General features: G+C 38.6%; 7 protein-coding genes across 7 annotated transcripts, besides 1 other annotated feature; 3 read left to right on the forward strand and 4 right to left on the reverse strand.

Moving 5' to 3' along the window:
• Positions 1 to 593: 593 nt before the first annotated feature.
• Positions 594 to 5,441, reverse strand: BEWA_004750 (hypothetical protein; the record flags this gene model as incomplete). Its single annotated transcript, XM_004830676.1, has 4 exons — positions 594 to 703; positions 739 to 3,015; positions 3,050 to 5,317; positions 5,351 to 5,441. 4 exons carry the CDS (start codon positions 5,439 to 5,441, stop codon positions 594 to 596), a joined length of 4,746 nt encoding a protein of 1,581 aa, XP_004830733.1.
• Positions 5,442 to 6,256: 815 nt separating this feature from the next.
• BEWA_004760 (hypothetical protein) lies at positions 6,257 to 7,427 on the forward strand (the record flags this gene model as incomplete). The annotated part of the gene is made up of 4 exons (XM_004830677.1): positions 6,257 to 6,710; positions 6,951 to 7,072; positions 7,106 to 7,151; positions 7,186 to 7,427. The coding sequence occupies 4 exons, from the start codon at positions 6,257 to 6,259 to the stop codon at positions 7,425 to 7,427; spliced, it is 864 nt and encodes a 287-aa protein (XP_004830734.1).
• Positions 7,428 to 7,721: 294 nt separating this feature from the next.
• Positions 7,722 to 7,743: a sequence feature (AT_rich).
• A 466-nt stretch (positions 7,744 to 8,209) lies between these two features.
• Positions 8,210 to 10,735, reverse strand: BEWA_004770 (hypothetical protein; the record flags this gene model as incomplete). The annotated part of the gene is made up of 1 exon (XM_004830678.1): positions 8,210 to 10,735. One exon carries the CDS (start codon positions 10,733 to 10,735, stop codon positions 8,210 to 8,212), a length of 2,526 nt encoding a protein of 841 aa, XP_004830735.1.
• Positions 10,736 to 12,306: 1,571 nt separating this feature from the next.
• On the forward strand, positions 12,307 to 16,754 carry BEWA_004780 (hypothetical protein; the record flags this gene model as incomplete). Its single annotated transcript, XM_004830679.1, has 3 exons — positions 12,307 to 16,482; positions 16,516 to 16,641; positions 16,677 to 16,754. 3 exons carry the CDS (start codon positions 12,307 to 12,309, stop codon positions 16,752 to 16,754), a joined length of 4,380 nt encoding a protein of 1,459 aa, XP_004830736.1.
• A 5-nt stretch (positions 16,755 to 16,759) lies between these two features.
• Positions 16,760 to 19,171, reverse strand: BEWA_004790 (adaptin, gamma, putative; the record flags this gene model as incomplete). The annotated part of the gene is made up of 1 exon (XM_004830680.1): positions 16,760 to 19,171. One exon carries the CDS (start codon positions 19,169 to 19,171, stop codon positions 16,760 to 16,762), a length of 2,412 nt encoding a protein of 803 aa, XP_004830737.1.
• A 356-nt stretch (positions 19,172 to 19,527) lies between these two features.
• BEWA_004800 (hypothetical protein) lies at positions 19,528 to 23,427 on the forward strand (the record flags this gene model as incomplete). The annotated part of the gene is made up of 1 exon (XM_004830681.1): positions 19,528 to 23,427. The coding sequence occupies one exon, from the start codon at positions 19,528 to 19,530 to the stop codon at positions 23,425 to 23,427; it is 3,900 nt and encodes a 1,299-aa protein (XP_004830738.1).
• Positions 23,428 to 23,454: 27 nt separating this feature from the next.
• On the reverse strand, positions 23,455 to 24,670 carry BEWA_004810 (hypothetical protein; the record flags this gene model as incomplete). The annotated part of the gene is made up of 5 exons (XM_004830682.1): positions 24,423 to 24,670; positions 24,264 to 24,359; positions 24,076 to 24,228; positions 23,749 to 24,039; positions 23,455 to 23,714 (listed from the first exon to the last, which is right to left on the reverse strand). Exons 1-5 carry the CDS (start codon positions 24,466 to 24,468, stop codon positions 23,455 to 23,457), a joined length of 846 nt encoding a protein of 281 aa, XP_004830739.1. The 5' UTR covers positions 24,469 to 24,670.
• Positions 24,671 to 24,979: the final 309 nt, after the last annotated feature.

A 24,979-nucleotide genomic window follows, 5' to 3' on the forward strand; every position in this document is an offset into this window, starting at 1 on the left:
CCTTTTCTTTGGGAACATGCCGAAACAGTCCCAAATGCATCTGGCAGCCTACATGCTTGGAATGAGGTATTTTTGTCTCAATGATTCTATAGCCATTTTCAGCTACTATACGGTCGTCCCACTCTGTATATCTGATCATTCACACCTTTTTTCGGTAAAAACCTTCCTACTCTTGAACGTTTCAGCCCAGATTCTCCAGGTTAGACAAAGTCTATTCCAGACACTATGCAGTTTTACTCACACTACAAGCTCTCTATACTAAGAAAATGTCAAAAGGATGAAAAGGTCTATAAACTACCAACGGAATGGCCGTTCAATCACGTGCTATGTCCTCACTACTCAGCAGAGTGCCTCATTTACATTTCCCTCTTGTGCAATCTAAACATGTTCGTTTTATTCTATAGTTAAAGGATTTTCAGGCTCCTCTGTACCATATTTGTAATGCTGGAAATGGTCGTGCTAGGTAAAATGTTTTCAAATATTCACAAAATATGCAGGAAGCTTCAACAGGCACTGGTACAAAGTCAACTTTCCAGGGAAACTAATCACAAAACACTGTCTAATACCATACATTTTTTAAAATTTTACGTAAATTATGCGAATTCACACATCTTTCTGCATCTTTTTGCGGCAAGCGCATTCAAACTAGAAGATAGAAACTCGAATGGCTTTGCAGATCCACAACATAGGGAGCAAGCTTGTTCTAAAAAATTGTATTAAATATACATTTACACTTACGTTTGCAACTTGACTCTGTGCAACCACCAAATTGTTCCATAAATTCGCTATTTGAACAGTTAAACCAAAGCTGGTCAACTGCCTTTTGTAGCAGCACAACATTGGTGTCAAGCTTCTCACACTCGTCATGACACCTTTCCTGTGCCTCTTTATCATTGTAATGAAATTGACAGCATACGTTACAATAGTTTGATTCACAGTTGTCTATATTATCAGATGCGATATTTTTGCAATCGGAACGTCTATCAATGTTTCTGCAGTATGACAAGGTCGTTTCCTCTTCTTCCGTATGACGCTTCAATGTCTCGGTTACATCAGTTCCTGTAGTGTATATTGGCTTCAAAGTTATGTTTGCAAATGCGCATGCAGCGCAGTTAAGGCTTACAAGACCTACAGAGCCTCCCTTTTCTATCTCATAACTGGTCCTTACATTTAAAAACAAAACCTCCAAGTAATCGTAATCAGTACCAACAGATACAGTCAAAGAATTGTCATTAAATGAAACAAGTACATGGTTCCATGAACCTAATGCGACAGCCTTTACTTTTGTCTCTGCCAAAGTAACGAGATTATTCTTGTACATTTGTTTTAATACAGCATAACCGTCAGAAAGTTGTAACATGATATACTCTCCTGCATTATGAAAACGAACAACTACTCCTACACTACCAAAATTGCATTGTGGTAATATGGAAGCTCTAAAGGTTCCAAAACTACAACTTTTGTGGTTCTTCAATACAGAAATTGTAGGTTCTACTTCATCCTCTACGCCCTTTTTCCAAATGTGGGCTATAGCATGCGATTCTCCCATTATGTCACGTTCATATTTCCATTCCCCTCGTGAATTGTAAACGGACCAATTACTCGCAAAAGTGGAATTATATTCTTCCTTGTATATACTGCAAAATGGAGGCGGAGGGGGAATAGGAGGAGCATCATATCTTAGACATGCAAGAGCATCCACATGTACCCGTTTGAAATGCCCATAGGAAACCTTTCCAGTATATAATCCTACAGATCCACTCATATGAGTTGCGTCGATAACATCTATTACAGCTTTTGGTGTATCAAAAACAGGGTCGTCACCTTGCAAAACGGATATCATCAAACGGCTCTGCCTTGTTTCTATTCTAACGGTATACCAAACTTCTTCGATATATCCTCCATCTTCTATACGTGCGATTTCATAAGGAGCGCCGTCAGTCACCCTTATTAAACGTTTATATCCACCATTGGCCTGTTTCATCTGGAAAAGATAGTAATTATCCATATCAACAATTCTAAATGCAAGGCCAATGGTTCCACTACTACCTGCGTAAAGAGCAGCAGAGAATATAAAGTCATAAAATTTGCGATTCCTTAAAAATAAATACGTTCCACCAACGATATTATTTGGTGGAAGTATTTCTGACATTTGCGATATTGTTAGCTCAGTAGTTCCCCTAACATTTAATTCACTGGTCGTCCAACTGGGACGTCCCTTTGTCCCATTGCTGGTTTCTTGAACAAAAACTTTAAAAATAGGTGCTTGTCCCATATCACCCATAGACCAAGATTCAAAAGAAGTTTGGGAGGCCTTCTCTTTATTCAATTTATCCATCTGCTGCATTAAAGCTTGTCTTCTATAAGATACATGTGAAGCTAAAAGTTGTATTTTGTTTTGAAAATTCCGCACTTTTACATCAAGTTGATATAACAATGTATCGCTTGGAATCTTACTTAGATCAGCCTTTTTGATCAAATCTCTTATATTGGCCAGGACCAATCCAGTATGTTCATGGAACAAATTGAGAAAGACTGGAGAACCCTTGGACGTTCTGGCATATGTTTGGCGTATTAATGATTCAATCGCCTCTCCAGTAAACATGTCTATTGGCCTTTTATCATGTTCTAAATCCTTATTGTACTTTGTACCTTCTTTCTGCTTCACCTCTTCTTTGTCCCTTGACTGAGAATTTTGGTCATTAGTACTTGGAGTAGTGATGCCTTTAGACAGCTTAGCCATATTTTGCGATATTGTTTTAGTTCCATATCCATTCTTACATTTTTTTGGTAATCGTCTAATCTTAAAGGCAGAATCACCAAGAATTGTTGGTACACTTTCGCTGTCTATACCATTTTGATAAAATCCGTCCAATTCCTGAGGAGCCACAATAATCTCAATCTCCAGTGGAGAGAGTCTATCATACTCTCCAGAATGTATTGCAGCCAAACATATAGAACTGGAAAGTGAATATTTTCCATCCTTTCCACCCTGCACACGATAAGGCTCCGTAGCTGTATATTTATATATTGATGACTAATTTCTTACCTATTTCCAAACAATCATCAGGACATTGAACCTTGTATTTTGAACCAGGTGTGCTGCTAAATTTGGGATTTTCTGCCACTACAGCTCCGCAACCGATATATGGGATTTCATCGGGTAATCTGAGACTATTGTAGTTACTTGAGCATATCACTCCGGACATATCCTTATCTCTTCCATCGAAATATATAACGCCATCTGTAGTTATCCCAACTATATTTCCATCAGTATCATTCGGTTTCAAAAATGATGTAACATCAGCTGCAAGATCTAGTGATTTGAAGACATGTCCAATTCTTACAGCCAGAGGTAAAACAGTATCAGTAGGGATTTCCATCGTGTTCATCATAATTCTCAGTGATTCCAACTGTTTTTCATGTTGCAATTGTAAAGGTTCCAGTCCATGTGACTCACACAAATTTACTACATCTGGAAGACCAATACTATTGCTGTCCTCAAACGTTGCGATATAGTATGATGAACCAGTGTACATATCACAATACACCCTTATTGGCTGAGGAGAGCAAGGCGGTCTTATGTCATAAAATCCACTAGGTTTGTTTTCTGCAAGATTTTTGATATCAATACAATCTCTAGGTATATCGCTTTTTGTAATGCCATCATCTACTTTTACGGATGCCATATTTTGTTCTATTTGGAATAGTTTATCGGCAAATTTTTCATAACGTTTCTTAAGCTGCTCTATTCTGTTAAAATAACTTTCATGTCTGGTTTTACACTTCCTTATTGTTGGTGTCAATCTTTCAATGTCTGCAACTTTCTTCTCAATAGTCTTAACCATTGATTCAATATGATCTTCAGCTCGCTTAAGAGGTAGTGTAGTTTGTAAATTTACTTGATAAACTGATTCCAAAAAATACTTGTCCCGTGCATCCTTTGTCTCCTTAGCGACATCACATGATTCCACAATTGTTTTAAGTCTGTTAGTATAAACGGATATACTATTTATCCCATAACGTAACTTTCCATTTTCACTGTAGTCTGGGTTTGGACTAATCATCTCAATTCTCAAAAATTGTAGAATCCTATCCTTCATATCATCAATAGTAACTTTTAGTGTATTCGCGCTAACGTCCTTAACGAGCTCCCAATCTGCGTCTCCATGTTTAATGTAAAGTTTGTAACTTAGTGCTGGTATATGCCATATGATTTCAACTTTTCTAACCTTGTATTCTTCTTGCAAGTTTACTGTGAAATTTACCTCTGGTATGGTATCTGGATTAAAATGTCTAGACAACCAGAAGCTTACAGCACTACCATCCAATGCTCTTTCTGCCGTGTGATTGGGGTCATTATGTACTGAATAATTGCTTTTTGCAATTTTATTCAAAGCCACATTGACTAAACCAGCTGAAGACCCATGTTGAGATAGGCAGAGATTCCCGGGTCTTCTTAACTTTATTTGATTATTTGGAAGCAAAACCCATGAATTTCTGCCATCGTTATAGTCATCTCCATTTTTTTCTGTGCATGGTAACATCATTATCCTTCCTCCATCAGTCTCAATATTATTCTCCAGTGTCATACACAAGTTTGTCACCGGATTATAGAGTTGCTTCTTATCATTATATCTCCAAACATCTCCAAATGTTAAATTAGCAATGGCGGATATGCAACTGTCCAAAACAACCTCTCCAGTATCGTCAACTTGTAGACACATATCCTCTATGGATGTAATCCCAGATTGTATGCGGAACAGGGGATTCTCTTCACCAATAAACTGCACAAAACTGATACCAAAATAATCATTCACTTGTCCCTTCATCTTTATTTGTACAGACCTTGTTCTAACTTTTCTTGGAAATAATATCTCATGTTTGTCGGTGACGTTGGAACATGATTGAAATGGTATGATCTCAATGAATTCGCCAGTGTCATCTTTACTAACCCAAATAGACACAAAGGCTGGAACGTATTCCCATGTTATGATTACTCCTCGTAAGACTCGGTCAACCTTTAAAGTGCCCGTCCAAGTGACAATTCTATCATCTAGCAGGTTTCTCTCGCTACACCAATATCCTCCACCCTTGGTCAGGGCGTTGTTGGCATCATACTTGCGAAATCCACCGGACTCTACCGCTTTATAGGTAGAATCAGCCTTTGCGGAATAACCTCCCAAAAGCACCTTGTCTATTGCATTAGACTGAGAGACGCGATTGCCACCGTTTGTCGCTGGATTAGCAGTTTTCACTGCTGTTTTTGGCTTTTCCAGGGCATTGGAGTCCTTTGCCTTTTCGCCACCTTTTCCTTCTGTAATGTGTGCATATCGAGAGTGTAACGTACCTGTTGGGGTATCTAGATACCAAATACAACGCACATTTGATACTGCAGCGCAGAATAAAAGGATGTTGACATATTTACTCCAAATTTTCATCTTTGTCCATGTCAATCATCAAAAACAGCAAAGTTTTGGCTTGATGTCGTTTCCCAGAGCCTCACACACTGCATCTCTGGCCGTAAACGTCATAAAGAAGAGAAATGAGGGCGTGCTGGAGACTATTGAAAGAAGAAGCGAAAATTCTCCTTATAAATGAAATGTGTAGAGGAATTTTCCATTTACGGATACTCGAATGGATGGGGATGTCAACCCAGAAGTTAACTCCACCACTCGCTTTCCTCAGCCAAAATGTTCATAGACACGAATGTATTCTGTCTTTTGGTTAACTAGAATGTATCTGTATGGTCTTGTAGGTGTGCATTTTGTCCGTCTGCCCTTTTATTCGCATTCTTCTCAAGAAACGGCACAAATTGCCGCTATTTTTCAGTTTTTCCGGTATTACATCACTACACAGCCTATTAGATGTGACGGTGAGACTGGTTCTATACACAGGGAGTGACCACAATGGGCGTTGGCTAGTAGGAATGCTCATTGTGCTACCATCGCTAGTTGTCCATTCTCTCGTGAAGAATCGCGTAAAAGTGCCACAACGTCCATGTGAAGAAATTAAGCAGTAAAGCCGCACCAAAGTGGGTGCTGGCTAGCTCTTGATGTCCAACAATTTCATCTGTATTTCACTCCATTAACACTTGAGCAGTTTGACAGAAATGTCCCAAAACCATCTGTCTTTATTGCCTTGTGCTTCAAAACAGTTGTATTTCATACATCCAACCAGATCCTGATACAGAGATTGCGTGTGTGCAACAAAAAGACGAGTTACTTAAACTTTCCTCTTGACAATAGAGTAAAGGATGATAGCCAACCAAGAAACCAAAAGTCTCCCATCTCAGATTATATTGCTAGCAAACATAATCGACGGACTACCTCATGATGCCTCATTGAAATCATTAGTAAAAAACAAATGGAGGCAGTCATCATATTCCCCCTTACGTAGTTCTACACCAGTATCTTGTAATGAAAAGGAGTTCACACAATTCGATTGTTTTACAGTTCCACATTACTATGAAACTGTAAACACCCCTGAATATGGTGTTTCTCTTGATTTTCCAGCTGATTTAACCCCTAATGAGCCATTCCTGACTGAGGAAAATTATCTGATTCCAAACTATAGCGAAAAGGATACAACAAAAACCACATTTGCAAAGAGTGACCGTAACAAGCAATGCGCTAATGAACTTTTAAACGGCACTTTAGGAAATGCTACTGATAGTAAAACTTCCAGCACACCGAGCCAAAAGGATACTGGTATTTATAGACATTCTCCAACGTTTATATTATAGATGGAGGCTCTCATGTAGAAACTGATGGTAATAAGTTGTCAAAGGTTAGCCAAGTTTTTCATAGTCATGCATAACTCAAAAACTTAATTAAACAATATATGCACAGGTTAGACGAAGATCAAAGTGTAGTAAAAGAAAGGTATGCAGCGATACTAAATCTCCTAAAATCGGTGAGAATATGTTTGCATGCACATTATATTACTAGAAAGCACTGAAAAGGGCCAAGAAAAGGAATTTGTCTCGATAAAGGACTTGAATATTGATCTGATAGGAAGTGTGTTTCCAAAAGGAAGTATTATTTTTATCAACAACTTATCAAGGGAAAAGGTATTTTTGCTCCAGATTCATAACCTTATCTAGGCAAAATTTGCAAACTTTGAACAAAGAAATGTTACTTGCAGTACTGGTTTGATATTTTTCGTGTAAACATGCGCATTCAGATGTTTCAAAGAGCAAAAATCTCACTGTTCCAGAATCAAACTATTGTTCTAAACAAGAACATGATGCCATTTTATTTAATCTAGAGTCGCTTCAAATAAAATACAATGCTCTATTCTGTTTTGTTAACAGATTTGAAGAGCATACAAAGTTTAGTTGTGACCAGTTGGAAAGATTTATCGGTAAACTTCATTTGTTAAATACGATTTATCTGCAGAAACTAAAAAATATTGTATTCTCATGATCACGAGACTCAAATCTGAACTGGGAGATGACTACACTTCAGTTCTAGAACATATATACAACTGTAACAATGTTTCAGAGATAAAGTACGCCTTGTATAATTTGTATAAAACATTAAACAGGTCATGGGCCGATATATTGTTTGGTATACATGGGATGTACGGGAACAAACCACGAAGAAAAGTCGTACAAAGCCTGTTGAAATTGTACAATGTAAACACGGGTAAAGCTGATGAAGTAGATTGAGCAAAGATAGTCAAGGTTCCAAAATTGTAACAGTAGCCATCACAGAGGCATTTATATTATAAAATTATAATGGGTGCATGTTTGATGTTTTCTGGTTCAAGTGTCAACATTTAGCATTTGTATCCAGGCATGCTATGAGTGGAACACGAAAAATGTGGATCTTGAGGCTTAATTTGCAATATGAAACTAATGAAATAGGATGTTATACGCATTGTTTTGCTGTGGGAAATGTTATCTCTTGGAAGAAAAATAGCAGGATCTGCCTTTGGTGGACAAACAGAGAGGTCATGCATGCACATGTTCCAGAAAACGAGAGGAAAAGAAATTCATGTATGAGATACAACCAGGCTCACTGCATTCGCCGTATACCATCTAGTAGAGCTACTCTAGCAGTACTCTCAAAGCATCTACCTTTGTAACAAAACGAGTAATACTGTCTACAAAGAGTTATAGACTCCCTAGCTTTCCAGTATACCAACAAGAGAGGAGTCTAGAGGGGAGTGTCTACTACCTACCAAGGGTAGGTTTGAGGGCATACTACAGACGAGTGATTAGAAATGACATTATTTTAGACCATAGTTTCCACGTACCAAAACCAACAATTCCTGTCCCTATTGTTCCAGAGACTCCACCACCAATCTTAAGGCCCTTCCTCACTGCAGGAGGAAGTCCAGATCCATTACTCTTGTGTAATTGATTTCTCTCATCACTAAGCTTCTTTAGTTTCTCGAGTTCTTCCTTTAGTAGCTCTCTAATTCTTGGATAGTCATTCTCATAGCTAGGTTTTTTATCCTTGTCCAATACTTCTTCCCATTCGTTAGCCTTAGTTTTCTTGAACCATTTTTCTTCATGGTCCATATTCACATCTTTATCATAAAAAATTAAAAGTGGCTTAGGATTACCATTCTTGGGATACCAGAAGACCCAAACTTTAATAACATTTTTCACAGGTGGAGGATTTGTTTGACGGGTTCCAGCGTCAATAAGATAGGATACTGAGAAATTTTCATTGCCAGAAATATAGTGTGCGTACCTTGTATAATTATAGCCAACAACGTCCTCAGTAAGCGCTACTTGTATTTTCTTATTACAACTAGGGCATTCGTAAGGATTGGTTTTCTGGGATATATCTATAATATGGTACTTTCTTCTCATACAGTTTTGTCTATTCAGAATTTTGGTCACATCTTCAGATCCAGATGTTTTATCCCAGTTGTAACTAGAGCTCCAAGTGTAATACTGGTTATCTTCACCAATCTGTATAAGCAACAGATGATCGTAGGAAGGACTCTCTCCCCAATAAAAGGCTGATAAACTAGCGATATGACCGTCTGATCTTACGTCATTCAGAGTTTTTCCTTCGGTATGAACAACGTTTTTAACTCTAAAGCTCACATTTCCTTTTGCAGTATGTGTAAACTGGTAAAATTCAGAAGAAACTTTGGTCATTTTAACATTGAATGGAGTGCTATTTCTGCCATCAGGAGTATATGATGGATTACCGTCTGACTTGGAAATATCTAATGTAACTTTAGGACTCAAGTCTGTAGGGTACTCAACAAGCTTATTCTCTAGGCTGCTTTGGTAACTACCTAAATTATCTAGGTCTATTCTGCTTCTTTCTATAACATGTTTTATGACGTTTCCCATAACACCATTGCTTTCACCAACGGTTGTACTTAGGAGGTAGCCTTGCCAAGTGTTTCCATTATCAGGAGTGCTGTAGTAGTAGACATATCTATATAATCCCTCAGTATTATGATCAGTGTCATAAAGACAAGTGAGTTCCATGAGTACCAAATTTTTGTATGAATTGTCGGCATAGTATGCATTTAGTTTCTCGAAAATAGTGCCTTCAGGAGGTAAATCGTTAGTTTTTATAGAAACTTTTTTGGAAATCTTGATGCTCTTGACAGAGAAACTTGGGATCTTGTTAGCATGTTCAATTATCCAATAATTATCTCGCTTCCCTTCCTTCTGGTAGGGAATGATTGCCTCATCTGATTCGTAATATTTAGTTATCTTGATGGCGTTATCAGTAGTTAGAGTAAGATCAATAGGCAATCCCTTGCTGATATCATAGAGTTTTTTCTTAATTTTTTTATCTCCATGAGCTTGAAGTTTAAGTTCGTCATGTAGGGAAATATCTCGGAGTACTTCAAGAATTTCTGGATCTTCTAGATGCAAACCTACCTTTCTAATCTCCCACTGTTCGGTACCTTCCTTGTTAGTTTTTGTCAAATAATACCTACTAGGAACAAGATTCAAACCAGAAAAGGAGACCTTAAGAGTAACTAAGAATGCATCCTCGTAGTGCCCATCCTTATAATAGACAATGAACCCTGTTAGTGGATCGTTTGGGAACCCTCCCTTAACTTTCATATAAGCACCGTTCTGAAGCTTAATACCCTTTATGTAAAAGGGAAGAGACGAGAGTACATGTTGAACTTTATGATATATGCCTTTTATTTTACCGTCATCTGTTACGATTACTTCCGCGTTGATAAGTTCAGAACCATATGTTTTGCTTTTGGGAATGTTCCTTTTGTTAGGCTGCTGAGTAAGGTCAAATATGATGCCATTATCCCCAAGCAAACTTTTTGCAACATTTCTAGTTTGTTTTCCTAGCTCGTTAATGTTAAATCCACTGTGTTGAATTATGTCTTGGAGTATTTTTGTTAAGTCTGAATTCCCAACTTCTTTGCTATCTTTAGGCGCAAATTTTGTGAATGTTACCTTTACTGGTTCAGAACTTGTATCTGGATTCAGGTAGTAAATGTGAGTTCCACTGATGAGGATGTCTATAAGTAAAAGATTTTTCTTACCCTCATCATAAAATGTTACGACAGATGTAACCGAGATAGGATATGATAATATTCCAGGTAAAGGTTTTCCTTCAAACAAAAGAACAGATAGAGTAAATGGTTGAGAACCTTCTCCAGACTTTTCATATTTGTAAGAAGTATATCCTCCTGTAATTTCATTATTTTCATAACGACTTATTCCATATTTATTGGGAAATTTCGCAGTAGGATCAAGATCCAACCGGACTCCACCACTCATACTACATCTTCACTCACTAGTATACTACACTTGTTCCTCATAGTATCTCTAACTCTATACTATCCACCATAATACTCATTCATCCTTCCATAGTAGTACTCCATTTATGTCTCAACTGGTGTGAGCAGAATTGTCAGTATGGATGAATGGTGGTAACTATGTAAAGAAGAGTCTACAAACAATACACAATAGGTGTGACAAAAAACTATAGGTCTAAACAAACAAAGGGCACAGATACAAATTTGTATTCTAACCCAAAAGACAATAGACTACAAAGAGTACTTATTATACTCACTGAATTGCTCTATGCATTCACTTCTGGAGTAGGTACTTGGTATGTTGGTAAGCAAGTAGGCAAATACTGCAGCTGTCCATGTGAAGGAAGCTGCCAAGGATCCAGCTGCACATGTCCATGTAAAAAAGACGAATCCAAAGGATGCAAAGAATGCCCATGCTGCAAAAAAGAAGACTGTAGAATCAACTGTATCTGCGGAGATAGATGCACCTGTAAATGCTGTAAAGACAAGGATGGTATTTATTCATCCTTAAACACATTCACATCCCAAGGTTTAATGTTAGTCTTGGCCTTTACTGGAGATGGTTACCTCAAGACTTATTCCAAGTATGAGAATGATAGGAGTAAGTGGCCTACTAAAGACTGGAATCTCTCTACTCATTCACCACTGCATGCATAACTGATAGGTTGTTCTGGGAACGCTTTAATCACATATTATTAGACACACATGGGTGAATGTATAGGCTATGCATTTATTCTAGAATAGCCATAATTTCCAAATTCAGTCTCGACCTACTACTTACATCTTCAGTCACACGTTCAACGTTCATATAGAGAGACTATCGTACAAACTCTTGTGAGCTCACATACATTTACGTCTTATACTATGATTCCTTGAATGAAATTCGTACGCCAACCTTCTCCATTTTGGTGGTAGAGTATAGACATACCCCGGACCAACCTCCAGATGCGACCATCTGCATCATTTTCTGGCTATACAAAGAATGGGAAGGCGTGTTTCTGTGAGATATCGCACATCAATCAACAAATAGGACCACTGGATATCGAGAAGATGGGTGACCCTGCAGAGTCCAGGGTCTTATAGAGATCCCATGAAGGTGTTTAGGGCTCCATAGTGACCTTTAACAGTACATGAAGAGATGACAACGGATTCATATGCCCATAGCGTCTATTTTCCCTTTAAATTCGACTCCATTCACTCATCCTCGTTCCTCGAGACTTTGCAGACACATTGAGCCCTAAATGGAGCCAACAGTACCAAAAAGTCCACCACTTGCCCTTTACAACTCCTAGTGAACGAGTTGTACGCCCAATTTGTCCCCTGTGATGTCTTATCCCACACCTGGCGATTGTACGGAATTTATTATGCGAAAAAACGCACACATTGGCGTAAAATTCGGAATTTATGCAATTTGAGTTTAATAATGACAGGAAATATCTGTCTATAGTGAGCAGGTCCCGGAGAAGGGGAGATTGACTCTTAAAATGCGTTTATATGACCGCACATTCGGCTTAAACAGATGGAAAACAAACAATGCCTCGTTATAACGTAGGATTTATCGTCCACGAGGCTCTGTTCCCCTCAGTGAGGGTAGGAGCGCCCATCGATCCCCTCGTTGTGGTACGCTGTTTTGATAACGAGTACATCACGACAATAAAGACATCAAAGACGATTGTAGCGTCGTGGGATGAGGGCTGCAACTGGAATAATCTGGAGTTACTGCCACACGCATGGAATTCTGGCGTCATCGAGTTTGAATTGCAGGCTGCCAACGCCCTGTGGAGGAATGACACGCTGGGAAAAGCGGCGCTACAATTGAAACTGGTATCCACGAGCAAAAACAGCACATTCTCTGGTAAAATTCCCCTAACAGCTCCCAATTCCGTCAGGGTGATCGGTCATCTGACCGTTACTGTGAATGCCTATGACCTCTCCCGTGGCGAACTACACAGAGGATTGCCATCGGTAACAAAGGAATATGAAGTAAAGCCGCCGTTGAACTTGGAGATACCTCCATTAACAAGCCCCTTGATATATAGGACCGCTATACCTAATGATGTCCCCGTGAATTACAAATATTTCCATCTCTACATAAATGTCTACACACTCGAGGACATAGAGATGGAACCTTTTGGATTTACTCCCTATATAACGTGTGAATATGCTGGTTGTAGGTTACAGACCGCAAAACCTATAAGGGTAAAAGGCACTAGCAATACTCATAGTGCGTCTACGGAAACAAACAGCTTGGCAACATTATCTAATGCTATAAGTTCATATTTGTATGGAACAAATAAAACACCTACATATGAGGGTGAGCGGAAGAGGTTTAATTTCACATTCAACCAGTGTTTTCTGATTCCTATAAGTGTAATAGTTGGAGAGCCAACACTGGAAGATACTATCATATTAAGGATATGGATGGGCGTTGCTATAGATATACCCCTGATAAATAATGGTAGCAGTCATTTGGTTAATACAACGCCAATTTCACCGCGCTTACTTGCAGAGGGAGTGTTTTCACTAGCTGAACTTAGATCGCAAAGACAACGAGCTAAATGGTTTAACTTTTACAGACCTAATTTCTATAATAACAATTCCATATTTGGACCAATCGTGAATAGAAATTCACAAGAACCAAATTTTAACGCCAGTTATTATGTTGGAAGGTTACTGCTAAGTGCCAGTGTAAGGCGTATATATAAAGCGCATGATGTTTTGAAGGCACATGTTTCAGCTTCTCATCAACTAGAGCCATTATCACCGAGTCCAACAAGGATATTTTCTGATGTTTATGTAATAGAGTCGCCTTCCACCTTTGGATTCAAAGGTGACTTTGAAGTATGCTTGGAAATAACTTGCGGTCCATTTATCACAAGTACAGGATGGCATAAAACGATATGGAGGAAGAATATGACCGGTGATACCAGTAGTAGTTTGGAATTTTTGGGGGCTGCGAGTGATGCAAAACAGTTTGGAAGGGCAGCCAGTATTGGTTGGTTTTGCACGTTTGACTCCATTGAAGGTAGGGTTCCTCCTCTGGACCTCTTGATATCATATTCAAAAGATGAGCAGTGGTATATATTTGTAAGAGTTCTTGCAAGGAGTGTGGATGACATGTCTGAGTCAAGGATTTTGGGATCTACAAGATACTCATTTGAGGATCCTACGCCATATGTTGCAAACAACCCTAAATTTCCGTTTTGGATATCTATGGATACGACCTTCTATGACTCAACCGTGCCTACATTCCTTAACGTACTTCTTACACTGGAAAAGCAAATGTTTTACTCATCTTCCGTAAATAGTTCCACAAACAAAGACTTTAGGGGAGCATCACATGGACGAAGAATGTCAATGATAAATATGGATTATGAATTAAGATGCTATATATATTCAGCAAAACTTCCAGATATAACTAAAGATGTTGCAGTGTCTGTAACATCTGATGGAAAGTGTGAATTCACTTCAGCCAGATCTCAAAATACAAAATTCCCCGTTTTTATGGAATGCTTAACAATGCCAGTGTCCATTATGACATCTCCCGTAAGTAATTTGGCTACGCCAATGCCAATTATGGTTAGTTTGGTTTCACTATCCAGAAAGGAGTACATTAGTACATCAGTTACTCATTATAATTGTCTAATAACTTCTAAAACAACCGAAATAACCGCTAGCAAACCAAAGTGGTTACATTTGGGTGATTCACAACTTTTGATGCATGTGGAATTGGTTCCAAAATCAGAAGCAGCCAGAGTTCCAAAGCACCAAATATTGCCAATTGTCGAGACTCTATCATTCAATTTGGGTTTGTTAGGATTTCGTAACTTGAGAATACCAAACACAAATCGCAATGAGTTATTCCTGAAGATATCACTGCAGAATTACGGGATATGCACTGATCAGGAGCAATCGCATGAATTTGTTTGTAAATCCTCTCTAGGTTCTTCCTGGATTTCAAATGATCGCAAAAATTATGACGTATTTACGGTACAATCTTTTGAATTTAAGGTTCCGATAGAACAGATATTTGATCCACATATTGAACTACAGTTGTTTTCTGGTGATAAAACTGGAAATTGTGTAGGTTATTGTTCAATTCCAATACACCCAGAAGGATCTGTAGGAGATTCGGATCAGGCATATGATTTAAGGTATTCTATGATTCCGAGAAAAATCTGCGGATTGTTGGATTCACTTTCTAGGAAAAACATAAAGGATGGATATATGTTTGGAATGAACAAAATTGGTACGAGTAATACTACATATACGACTGGAGTTTCTAATGTTTTAAGCGAGTTTGAGAAATCAAAAGATTTCAAAAAGATGTGTCTTTCGCTCTCTTTGGAGAATGTTAGTGTGTACGTACCCCCAAAGATGATAATAGTTGCTGATGGTAAGAAGATTAAGGATAATTCATCACTGGAGTTTACACTTGTTGCAGATAGAAATTTGGATTGCATCTTAACAGATCTACCATATGCTATAATGATTTTGTCCGACGCAAGCCAAGTGAACCGAGTCGTTCCAAAGTTAAAAAGAAGCCAGGAATCTATCGCAAGTGTTAGCACTAGAGCATCAATACTTTCAACAGAAGGTTTAGATGATTCTACAGATAAACCAGATACTCAGTCTAAAAAGGACCCTGCAGGATTGATGAAGTACTTTTTAACGATTAATGATAAGGATGGGTGTAGACATAGATCCTACAACGAATTGTATACTGAGCTTGCATTAGATTCGAATCAAATGTACAACGCATTTAGGAAGAATGTCAAGTCATCTCTTTACAAATTAAGATTTGGAGTCATATCATCTTCTAATTTTGCATTCGATGGAGCGTATTCTGATCTGCATTTGGTGGTAGATATTGGTGGAAAAGAGAATAGGGGATACCTAAAAAACCACAAGGAGAGATTACTCTCCAATATATATCAGATTTACGAGCGTGAAGTATTCTTACCAGAGGATTCACAGATTAATATAAAAGTGATTGCTTCAGAGGAGTTACTTACTGGTGATGTAACTGAGCATGTTCTTGGTTCGGCTTCGATAGATCTTGAAAACAGATGGTTTAGCAAACAATGGCAGCATATGATTCGCAAGGATTCGGTTCCGATCGAAAAAATATTATTGTACAAGGACGGAACTGTTCAGGGTTATGTTAACGTAATTGTTCAACTGGTAAAATTTGAGAATTTTACAATGCTAAGGCCTCTGACATTTAACAGACCACCGACATCTACGGTAGAAGTTAGACTGGTAATATGGTCTACTAGGAACGTTTCTTTGGGTTCGTCTGAGAATGGTAAATCCGGCGGAATGTTAGATTTGTATGTGGTATCTAGGTTAGATTGTCAGGGATATCGTGGTAACCATCCTCTGGAACAAAAGACAGATATTCACTATAATTGTGATCATGGTAATGCTTCATTCAATTGGAGGATAGTGTACCCGGAGATAAATACCCCTACTGGTGCATGTCACTTGCAACTGTCTGTCTATGATTTTTGGAAGGTCGGTGCTCCAATATTTATAGGAGAGGTTAACCTAGAACTGAGACCATATATTGATGTTGTATCTACTACATCCAACAAGGTACAGATTGACGGTGAATTGCCACTCTGTAATGCGGGGAAATCTACCCCTCACGGATTTATTCAATTATCGCTATACGTTCTTACTCAGTCAGAAGCTACAGCAAAACCGGTATGTTTGATGCTGTGGAATTATGCTTTATAGGTTGGACTCGCTAGAGAAGAGCCAAACTGCAACCCTCATTTGTTGGTTCCTCGCTCTGGGCGTCAGTGGCAAGACTGGTTGGCTCACACTGGACTATCGCTTGATTTTAGCGGATTTGTTTTTTACGTAGGTCATCTAGTCTATAATACGCATTGCTACAGATTCGGATCGTTGGAAGTTTTGTACTATTCCTATGGATATTTTTCATATCATTCATATATCCTTCACTTTTAACATAAATTATTTAAAATGGGTCAAATTGACCAAAATCATCTGTGTTATCCATGCGTTTTTCTGAAGCGGGCTTGGTGTCAAAGTCATCCATATCACCTAGCAAGTCAATATCTGCAATTGAGGATGAGTATTGCAGGGAATTTATGCTCTTTGTCGTCGGTACCTTTTCGGGTTTTGATGGGATATCCCCTGGCGTATCGAAAAAGTCGATAAGGAGCAGGTCATCCTTCTTGGCTGCCGGTTTTGCTGGAGCGCTTGGTTCAATGTCTAGGAGAGATGGTTCGCGTGTGGGTTCCTTGACTCTTTGAACAAAATTTTGATCAGCTTCTGGCTGTGTACCTACTGTATATAGAGGTACCTTTCGCATGATTTTATCCAGTACTTCAATTTCTGACTCTAGAATAACATCTAGTTCACAAGCTCTTTGCTGTAACTCCGCATTTGCTTGTCTCTTGAATTTTTTGATTAGTTTGCGTAGCCTCTCCCGTTTTGAGGGTATTCGTTGTGTAAGTTTTCCTACACATGTAAGCAGGTACTCGCTGCTGGTTAAATTTCCTTGGACATTTGCCATTAACCTTTTGGCTATTAATTCTATGATTTCCATAATTTTTTCGCTGTTATCAACGTCTACTCCATTGGGTACAACGTTCTCCAGAGGTAGTGGGTCCGTTTCAATAGTGAACAAATCATCAGTTGCCACTGGAGTCTTTTTTGGAGCGTCAAAATCCAAGAGATCCTCTATGTTATCTTCAACACTCTTTGTTTTTTCCAGAGGAACAAAATCAAGATTAAGGAGATCTGTGCTTTCTGTGGCATTAAGTTGCGGCTTTTCTTCAACCAAAAGGTTATGGGCGGCAACAACACTTGATCTTGGAGTAGACTGTACCGATTTTGGTAGTTGTGATTCGACCAGATAATCTCCAAATTCACCAATACACCAAAGTGATGCTTTAACAAGTGCTTCTTGTGCCATGTTATTCTTCACAGAAGAAAACAAGGAGATAGTTGTGCTTACTTGGGCCTCTTTTGGCGCTTTCAGGGCTAATGCGATAAAATTATTTAGAATATCATCCGATACAGAATTTCCAGCAATAGTGAATATTTTGACCATTGTTCCCAACATATATTCGTAATCTTGAGAGTGTGTAATAAGCGAGTGTGTGATTTTGGACAGAGCTTCTCTTTTCAGATCTCTGTCCGCAACTAGAAGGAACTCAAAGAGATGTTGCATAAGTGGTTTTATGGTATCACTACCTACCAACTTTAGAGCAACATTAAGGGCTCTTTTACGTATAGAAACATCAGGTTGTCTGAACGATTGAACAATTATGGACCAGTTTGAATCTCCATATTCTAATTTAACATTATGTACATTATTAAGTATTCCAAGGGCGATATACTTTATATTGTTGTTATTTCCGCACATGAATTTATTTACAACGTCTTTTCCTAGTTGGTTGAATTTCTCATTACCAAATTCAGAATACACCGCACGTATGCATTCGTAAAGCAGAGAACATCCAGCATTACTGTTTGCATTCGTGACATTGATTATTCCATATATAAGATCATAGAATTCATTCTGTAACTCTGAAGTTTGTGGACATTTGGCGTAGACCAATTTAATGAGGGACAATAGTTTAACTTGCAAGAATGGATCATTAATACCGCTTGATACATATTCAACATTATGACCAAGTGAAGAGCTATTTCCTCCATTTACAACTTTTAGAGAATTTACCATAATCTTAAAAAGGGCTGGAAAATCACAGCATTGAGCAAAATATTCGATAAGAACACTGGTCAAGTTCAGTCCTGCATAAATGACCCCGTGATTGTAGTCGTTGAGTAACGTAGGGACGTGTTGTAAATAAGTTTTCGCTAAATCCAGAGATGCGAAATCAGGAGTCAAGTTTATCTGTCCCACTTTACGCAACATACGCGTTGCACAAACAGCAGTTTTCTTCTTTATGTTGGGAACGTTTGACCTTAGCAGGTTTTCAATTTCATATTGCAGATCGCGTAACATCTCGATTGTACCTATATTTGCCAGTGCTCTTAACGCCAATTCACACACATAGGGATTGGGACTGTTGAGATCCATTTTGATGGAGTTTGTGGCCAACATTAGGACTTCGCTTTCCTCGGTTAGCAGGAGGTTCAGAGCCAAGTATCCAATCCTTTTGTCTGTGAATTTGCTTGACGCAATGAGTTTGATGCATTCGATTTGCCCAAAGTTGGTTGGGTATCCCAGTAGGTGTATAAAGAGCAGTTTGGAGACATTTTTGCGCCGTGAGACAGAAGTTTCATCATGTAGAGAGCTTCTAATCTTTGCACACTCTTTGGCCAGTACAGCGCGCTCTTCAGCGGCTGTTTTTGAGCTTCTAATGTTGCGGACTAGTTCTTTCACTGACCCTGCCATTATGTAGACATTTGAGCAGCCTATTCACACATACAGCCAAATTTGTTGCAAAACCTCGAATGTGTGTATGCATACGCCTAGTCAGTTGAGCCCAGGATTTGTAGAGATACCATACACCATCGTCTCACACAGCTGTGATTTAGAATGGCCACGAACGATGGGTACGGCCTATGGGGAAGCGGAGAGCAGAAATTTGTTGACGGTTTCTTACCATGGGGAGTACACATCCATTTTAATATTATCGCATATCGTATAAAGTTTCTTGTAGTGCCGCTTGAAGGATGACGAGCTCATAATTCCACGTGTTCCCCTATAGGTCTAATTTTGCAGGAACGGATCGTCAATATTCTGATAAAATGAAGGCTAGGAACGTAACCGGGCCAGAAGAGCTCCATGAGATGATAGATGAGTCGGATTCGACGGACAACTCCAGCGATGAGGACTACAGAGAAGGGGATAGACTGCTGCCTTCCAGAAAACGGAAGATGCAGCGAACTTTTACTACAACCAAGAAAACAAAGAATGAATCGCATAACTGCTCAAGGCTCTTTGAAATCGTGATGATGAAGAAGCACGCCAAGTTGTCCAGCTGTCTACAGCGCATCTACTTGACTCTATCATCGTCACAGAAATATACAGTTATTGCCGATGTTTTGAGCCTCATCTGCGAATGTGCGGGGTTTAGACAGCTGTCTATAACCAGCGAAGATGTTGAGGAAGAGTCTCCGTCCGCAGAGAGTTCCGTGGATATCGATTACGACAACTTTGACTGGTTTTCTCTGCACATGTATTATACTACTCTCCCAGAATCTGTAACGTATGAAAACGTATGCGCTCCAATTGAGGATCGTAGGGATATTAGTGTATCCATATATCCCAGCATATCGGATTTGGGTAAGAGCAAGAGGGGAAGATCAATTAGCAGCAAGTTTTATTCCCTATGTAATGAACGTGCAAAGAAGATATCAAAGTGTTTAGTTGTCGAAAATGGATGGGCTATAGGATTTGGAGGTAAAAACCCCGCTTACTTGCGTTTCAGAGAATTTTTTCGACATTTAGTTGCAAATGCCGATCTCCATCACTTCAAGGATTTGCTCCTGTTACTCCAGTGGATTTTTGCACTCAGCACATGTGGTTACAGGTCCGTACGCACACTTTCGTGTATAGCATGTAATGAGATTCTGGTTGGTCTCTTGCTTAAGCTCGAATCCATTAGCAAAGATGAGTCAGTATATACTAAACAGTTGAGCGTAGAAGTTGCATTGGACAAAAAAACACATGAAAGAATACATGGGACTTCAACTAGCCACATCTCACTAACAAACTCTACAATAGAATTATGGAAACGCCTAAAGTTGGCGAATATGACACGTTTTGTAATACAAAGTTTTTCAATGATAGTATTTGACGTACACTTCAAATCAAAGTTGTACGATGTTTTGCCAGATATTCGGGTTATCACATCTTATTATTTGTTAAATTGTCTAGTGTTAAATAAAAGTATGTTTTCATCAATATATCACACAACTACTGCATATGCAGTACTTTGTGATGTAGATCCTTGTACAAGGTTATTACTTTTAAGATATCTTTTCCTCTCATCTGAAGATGTTAACTTGGATATCATCTCAGGGATATATCATAATCTTGATCATGTTGATCAGTATGCACTCCAGATGGTCGAACTTTTGCTTTTAAAACACATGTCAAGATTAGATGATGGAAGCAAGGATAAGGAATATCCAGTTGTTTTAGTGAATGCTGTAAAAACTTTATCGTGGCGTTATTCCGAATATTTGTCTATTTTGTTCGCAAAAATTTTTATGCCAAACATTTCAATGGGAATTCCTCAAATACCAAAATTGTTTACTATTGAAGGTTTGAAGCAAAAATACAAGAATTTACTCACAATTGATAGTCTACTAGTTTCAAGGTATAATTCTTTCGCACAGAACATTGCTGGATTTACGACAGGTAGTCTTTTGAGGTATGATTTAGATCAGCAGTCTACAAGGGAAGAGGCTCTTTTGGGTTTCATTTCATCATTCATTGACTTTACGGACAGATTTACTGATGTTAACGCGGATGCATTTGTATATAACCTTGTAAAGGGATTTTGGTCGTTTAGTAACATATTCTACGATATTGCTCTGATGCTCAAGGTATTATGCAGAGGTGGTAGTTTGTCTTGCAACACAACATTAGAAGAAAAGACACAAAAATCTCTCTTACAAATCATTCTTGTTAGTTTTGAGAATATGTTAAAGGACCCACAGAAATTTGACGCCGAATTGAGAAGTGCTGTGAGTGTATTCACAGCAAGCTTAAACACACTCTTTAGGCTGCATAGGGCAAATGTTTCCAATACACTTGTGATTTTACAACTACTTGAAATGGTCCTTGTTTTGGTAGGAAAGTTGGGTATACGTACAACTGTAGACTTGGTACACACTATTGCAGAAAATATTCCGGATATGCTTACTGGCACTCATATGGTTTGTGTAAAGCCATGCGTCCGCTCGCTTTCACACATTAAAACATACGAATCTACCATAAAGAACATTTATACCCAATATATTGCATCAATAGGACCTTTTGAGGAGTTGAAAAATGCAGAATATGTTTCAAAATTTGTAATGTATCTGTTACACTATTTTCCGTCCCTGGAGATTGAAGATGATTTTGTCAAGAGAGTTTGTAATAAACTTGATATTTATGATCAGACTTATATTGCACTTGCCTCTAGTTTATTTGAGGCCCATATATTCAAGTCTATTATCAGTAAAGCTGGATATCTTGATGATTTGTACATTTCTTTGAGAAATAAACTTTTATCCCTGTTATGTTCTGTGGACTTTAAGTCTCATACCCACTTTGATAATTTTGTTTTGTTTTCAACAATTTGTTCATTAATTCAACTCACCAGTTTGGTGATTACGCAAATTAGTTCTTTAGAAGATATGCCAGCGAGTGTAGAGGATGTATTATCTGAGTTAGCCCTAAAGTTTGGAAGCATTGGTTTTAAGGATAGGGATACACCAAGTCTTGTGCTATCTTTAAAAAATACAGGTTCAACTACAGTTTTAGATTCTTGTATTCAAGAAGGATATTCCGTAAAAAAGCCGATTGACATGTGTACATCTATCTTTTATCAAGTGTCCAGCACTTTTAATGCACAAATTTACTCTTCGGTTACATCCTTATTGCTCCTGTTCCAGGTTGGAAGTACGAATGCAGCAATTCGCAAGGCTTCCATTGATTACATTAATTTTTTGCAAGGTCTGGATAATAGATTATTTTTTGCTTTACTCTTGCATATTCTCATTGGATTATACGAAACTTGTAATAGGGACGCATTGGAGATGTTTTTAGATGCATTTGTTCCTAATATAACAATTTCGGGTGATAATACGCAGTTGGAGGTTATGTTGCACGCTGGTCTCTTGTATGTTTATTCAAGAGAGAGCAACTGGGATTTTTTGCAAGTGATGACTTCACTTGTAAATATACTAGGTTATAGAGGTGAAAAGTTTACATCCAGGCTAATAACTGAAGCTACAAGGACCCTTGCACTAAACATACCCGGAATATCCAGTTTTACTGTTTTATTGTATGCAGAACCTACAGAAGGTATTCTAGAATCCTTTGAGCCGGAAATTTCCTCATTTAACAAGTGCTTTGATACTATCAAGGGGAAAATAGGCGGAATGAAGTTTACCGATTTGTGTAATGTATTTTATCAAAAACCCCGCATAAAGAACATTCAAAAGTCTAACAAAGTAACTAATGAAAAACAAGTAAATGACGCATCAACAGAATTTTCACACCAGTCAACACCAATGGTTCAATTTAGGTCTGAACGGCCCTTGGAAACACCTAGATCTGTGCTTGAGGAATTTACTATTGAATCAACGCCAGGGTCAATTGGAAATACTTGCGTTGAATCCCCAGTACCAATTAGGACTTATAGTAAAAAATCGCACGATTATCATCCACCAAGTGTTGGTCTACGGTGCAAATCCATAACCCCTATAGAACTTAAGGACGATGATTTAGAGTTGGAGGATATTCAACAAATTGAGGAGTATGAACCAGTTGCTGAGGGATTCGCATCTGATTCCGTTACTACAAAAAGTTCTTGTATACCATCAACCTTGTATAAATCAGATTTCTTGACATCGACAATAGATTTGGATGATTCGCCATTTTTGGACTTTGAGAGCCCGTCACCATTTAATTCAGTTGAATTTTTTTAATATAGAAACATTTACACGTTAAAATACTTAGTAGGGTCTACCTTGGTTAAAGTTGAATGTCTTTGATCTTTTTCTTAGTGATTTTCCGTGAGGACCTCCACCACCACGTCCCTCACCTTTTCGGTATGCATTTAGTAGATTAATGTCTACATGTGCGGCATCAAACGTTCTTGCTTCTCCAAGTCTTGCTCTGAATTCCTTTTCTTTATCTCCCTTCCACCACAAGTTTAGTTTGAGATTGTCCTTGACTTGGCTATTTGCAAAGTTTTGACATTCGGGGATCAAATCTGCAGAGTTTATGGGCATTGTACATGTTCTTACCATTTGCTGGAGGAAGATAGAATGGAGAGAACCTCCTGTACTCTCTAGCTTGTTTCTTCTCGGACTTTTCCTTTCCAAGCAAGTGTTTATAGACTGCAAACATTGGATCCTTTTTGCTCATTTCCGAGTAGTAGATTTTCCAGGGCATTTGTAGCTTTCTAAACTCTGGGTTTTGTTTGTAAAAGTAAAAGACAGATCTGAGTCTTTCTCCGAGCTGTGATCGAAGTTGCTCGGGTGTGGTATTGAGAATATAGTTGTCAAAGCCTCCTTCTTCCGTTATTGCATGGAGCGCTAAATTAGGCATTATAGACAAAGGGTCGTACTTACCGCTCGTCGTGACTCTGACATTTGGAACTGTTGTATTCAACATGTGCGATTCAAAATCCTTTTTAAAGACATTTGGCTTGAGCTTTATTCTGGTCTTTTGGAGTGAGTATGCGACCTTGGTGTAGTAGTTGTAGTCCTCATCGTGGTATAGACCTACATATAAGTATAAAGGCTGGGTGTACGCTTACCGGTCTGTGAAGACGCAGACGGAACGCGCCCGTATGCCTTCACTGGGATGGGATGGATGACTTGGGTCTTCTTGAACCCCTTCCTTTGGACAAATCCTACATGTAATATTAGTGTGTGAATTTACAGGTCAATTTTAGCGTGAAATTAGCGATACCAACCATTTAGACGAATGTATTTGCCAAAGAGCGAGGGATGGCGGGGCATCTGGTATATCTAGGCCCTCAAGAGACTAGATGTATGTTACAATTATGCGCAAATCGGCACTTTATGCAGAGATATTGGCATGTAAAGACAGTTTTGGAGACGGGTTGAGAAATGGCCGTCTTGTGCGCTCTGGCACCACGAGACAGATGGAATACGATAAAGTTGGTCCAAAGGGTTAATTTTGACCGGGAACCCACTATATAAAATGGCGAATTGTGGCCGTAAAAAAAAGGGGGCAGTAGATTTAGACGGAATTCACGGGTTTTGAGGTGCTTTGTGGCTCCGGAACTCAAAGGTTGGCGTGGAATCCTGATGTTTGTCGAGGGATACTTTGGTTTTTGTCGGTCCCATAATCTTCCGCCTCCGTTTGATGGGTTTTTGAATCATGGGGCAGATTCGCCCTTTACCCCTTTTTTCATTACACATCCTGAATGCATGTTTAATTGAATTATCTTCTTTGCATTGCTGAAGTAGGAAGTTCTCAACTTTCTGATTTTAGTTTTGGACAATC

The sequence above is a fragment of the Theileria equi genome, chromosome 3, assembly GCF_000342415.1.
Source record: "Theileria equi strain WA chromosome 3, complete sequence".
Classification (NCBI taxonomy): domain Eukaryota; phylum Apicomplexa; class Aconoidasida; order Piroplasmida; family Theileriidae; genus Theileria; species Theileria equi.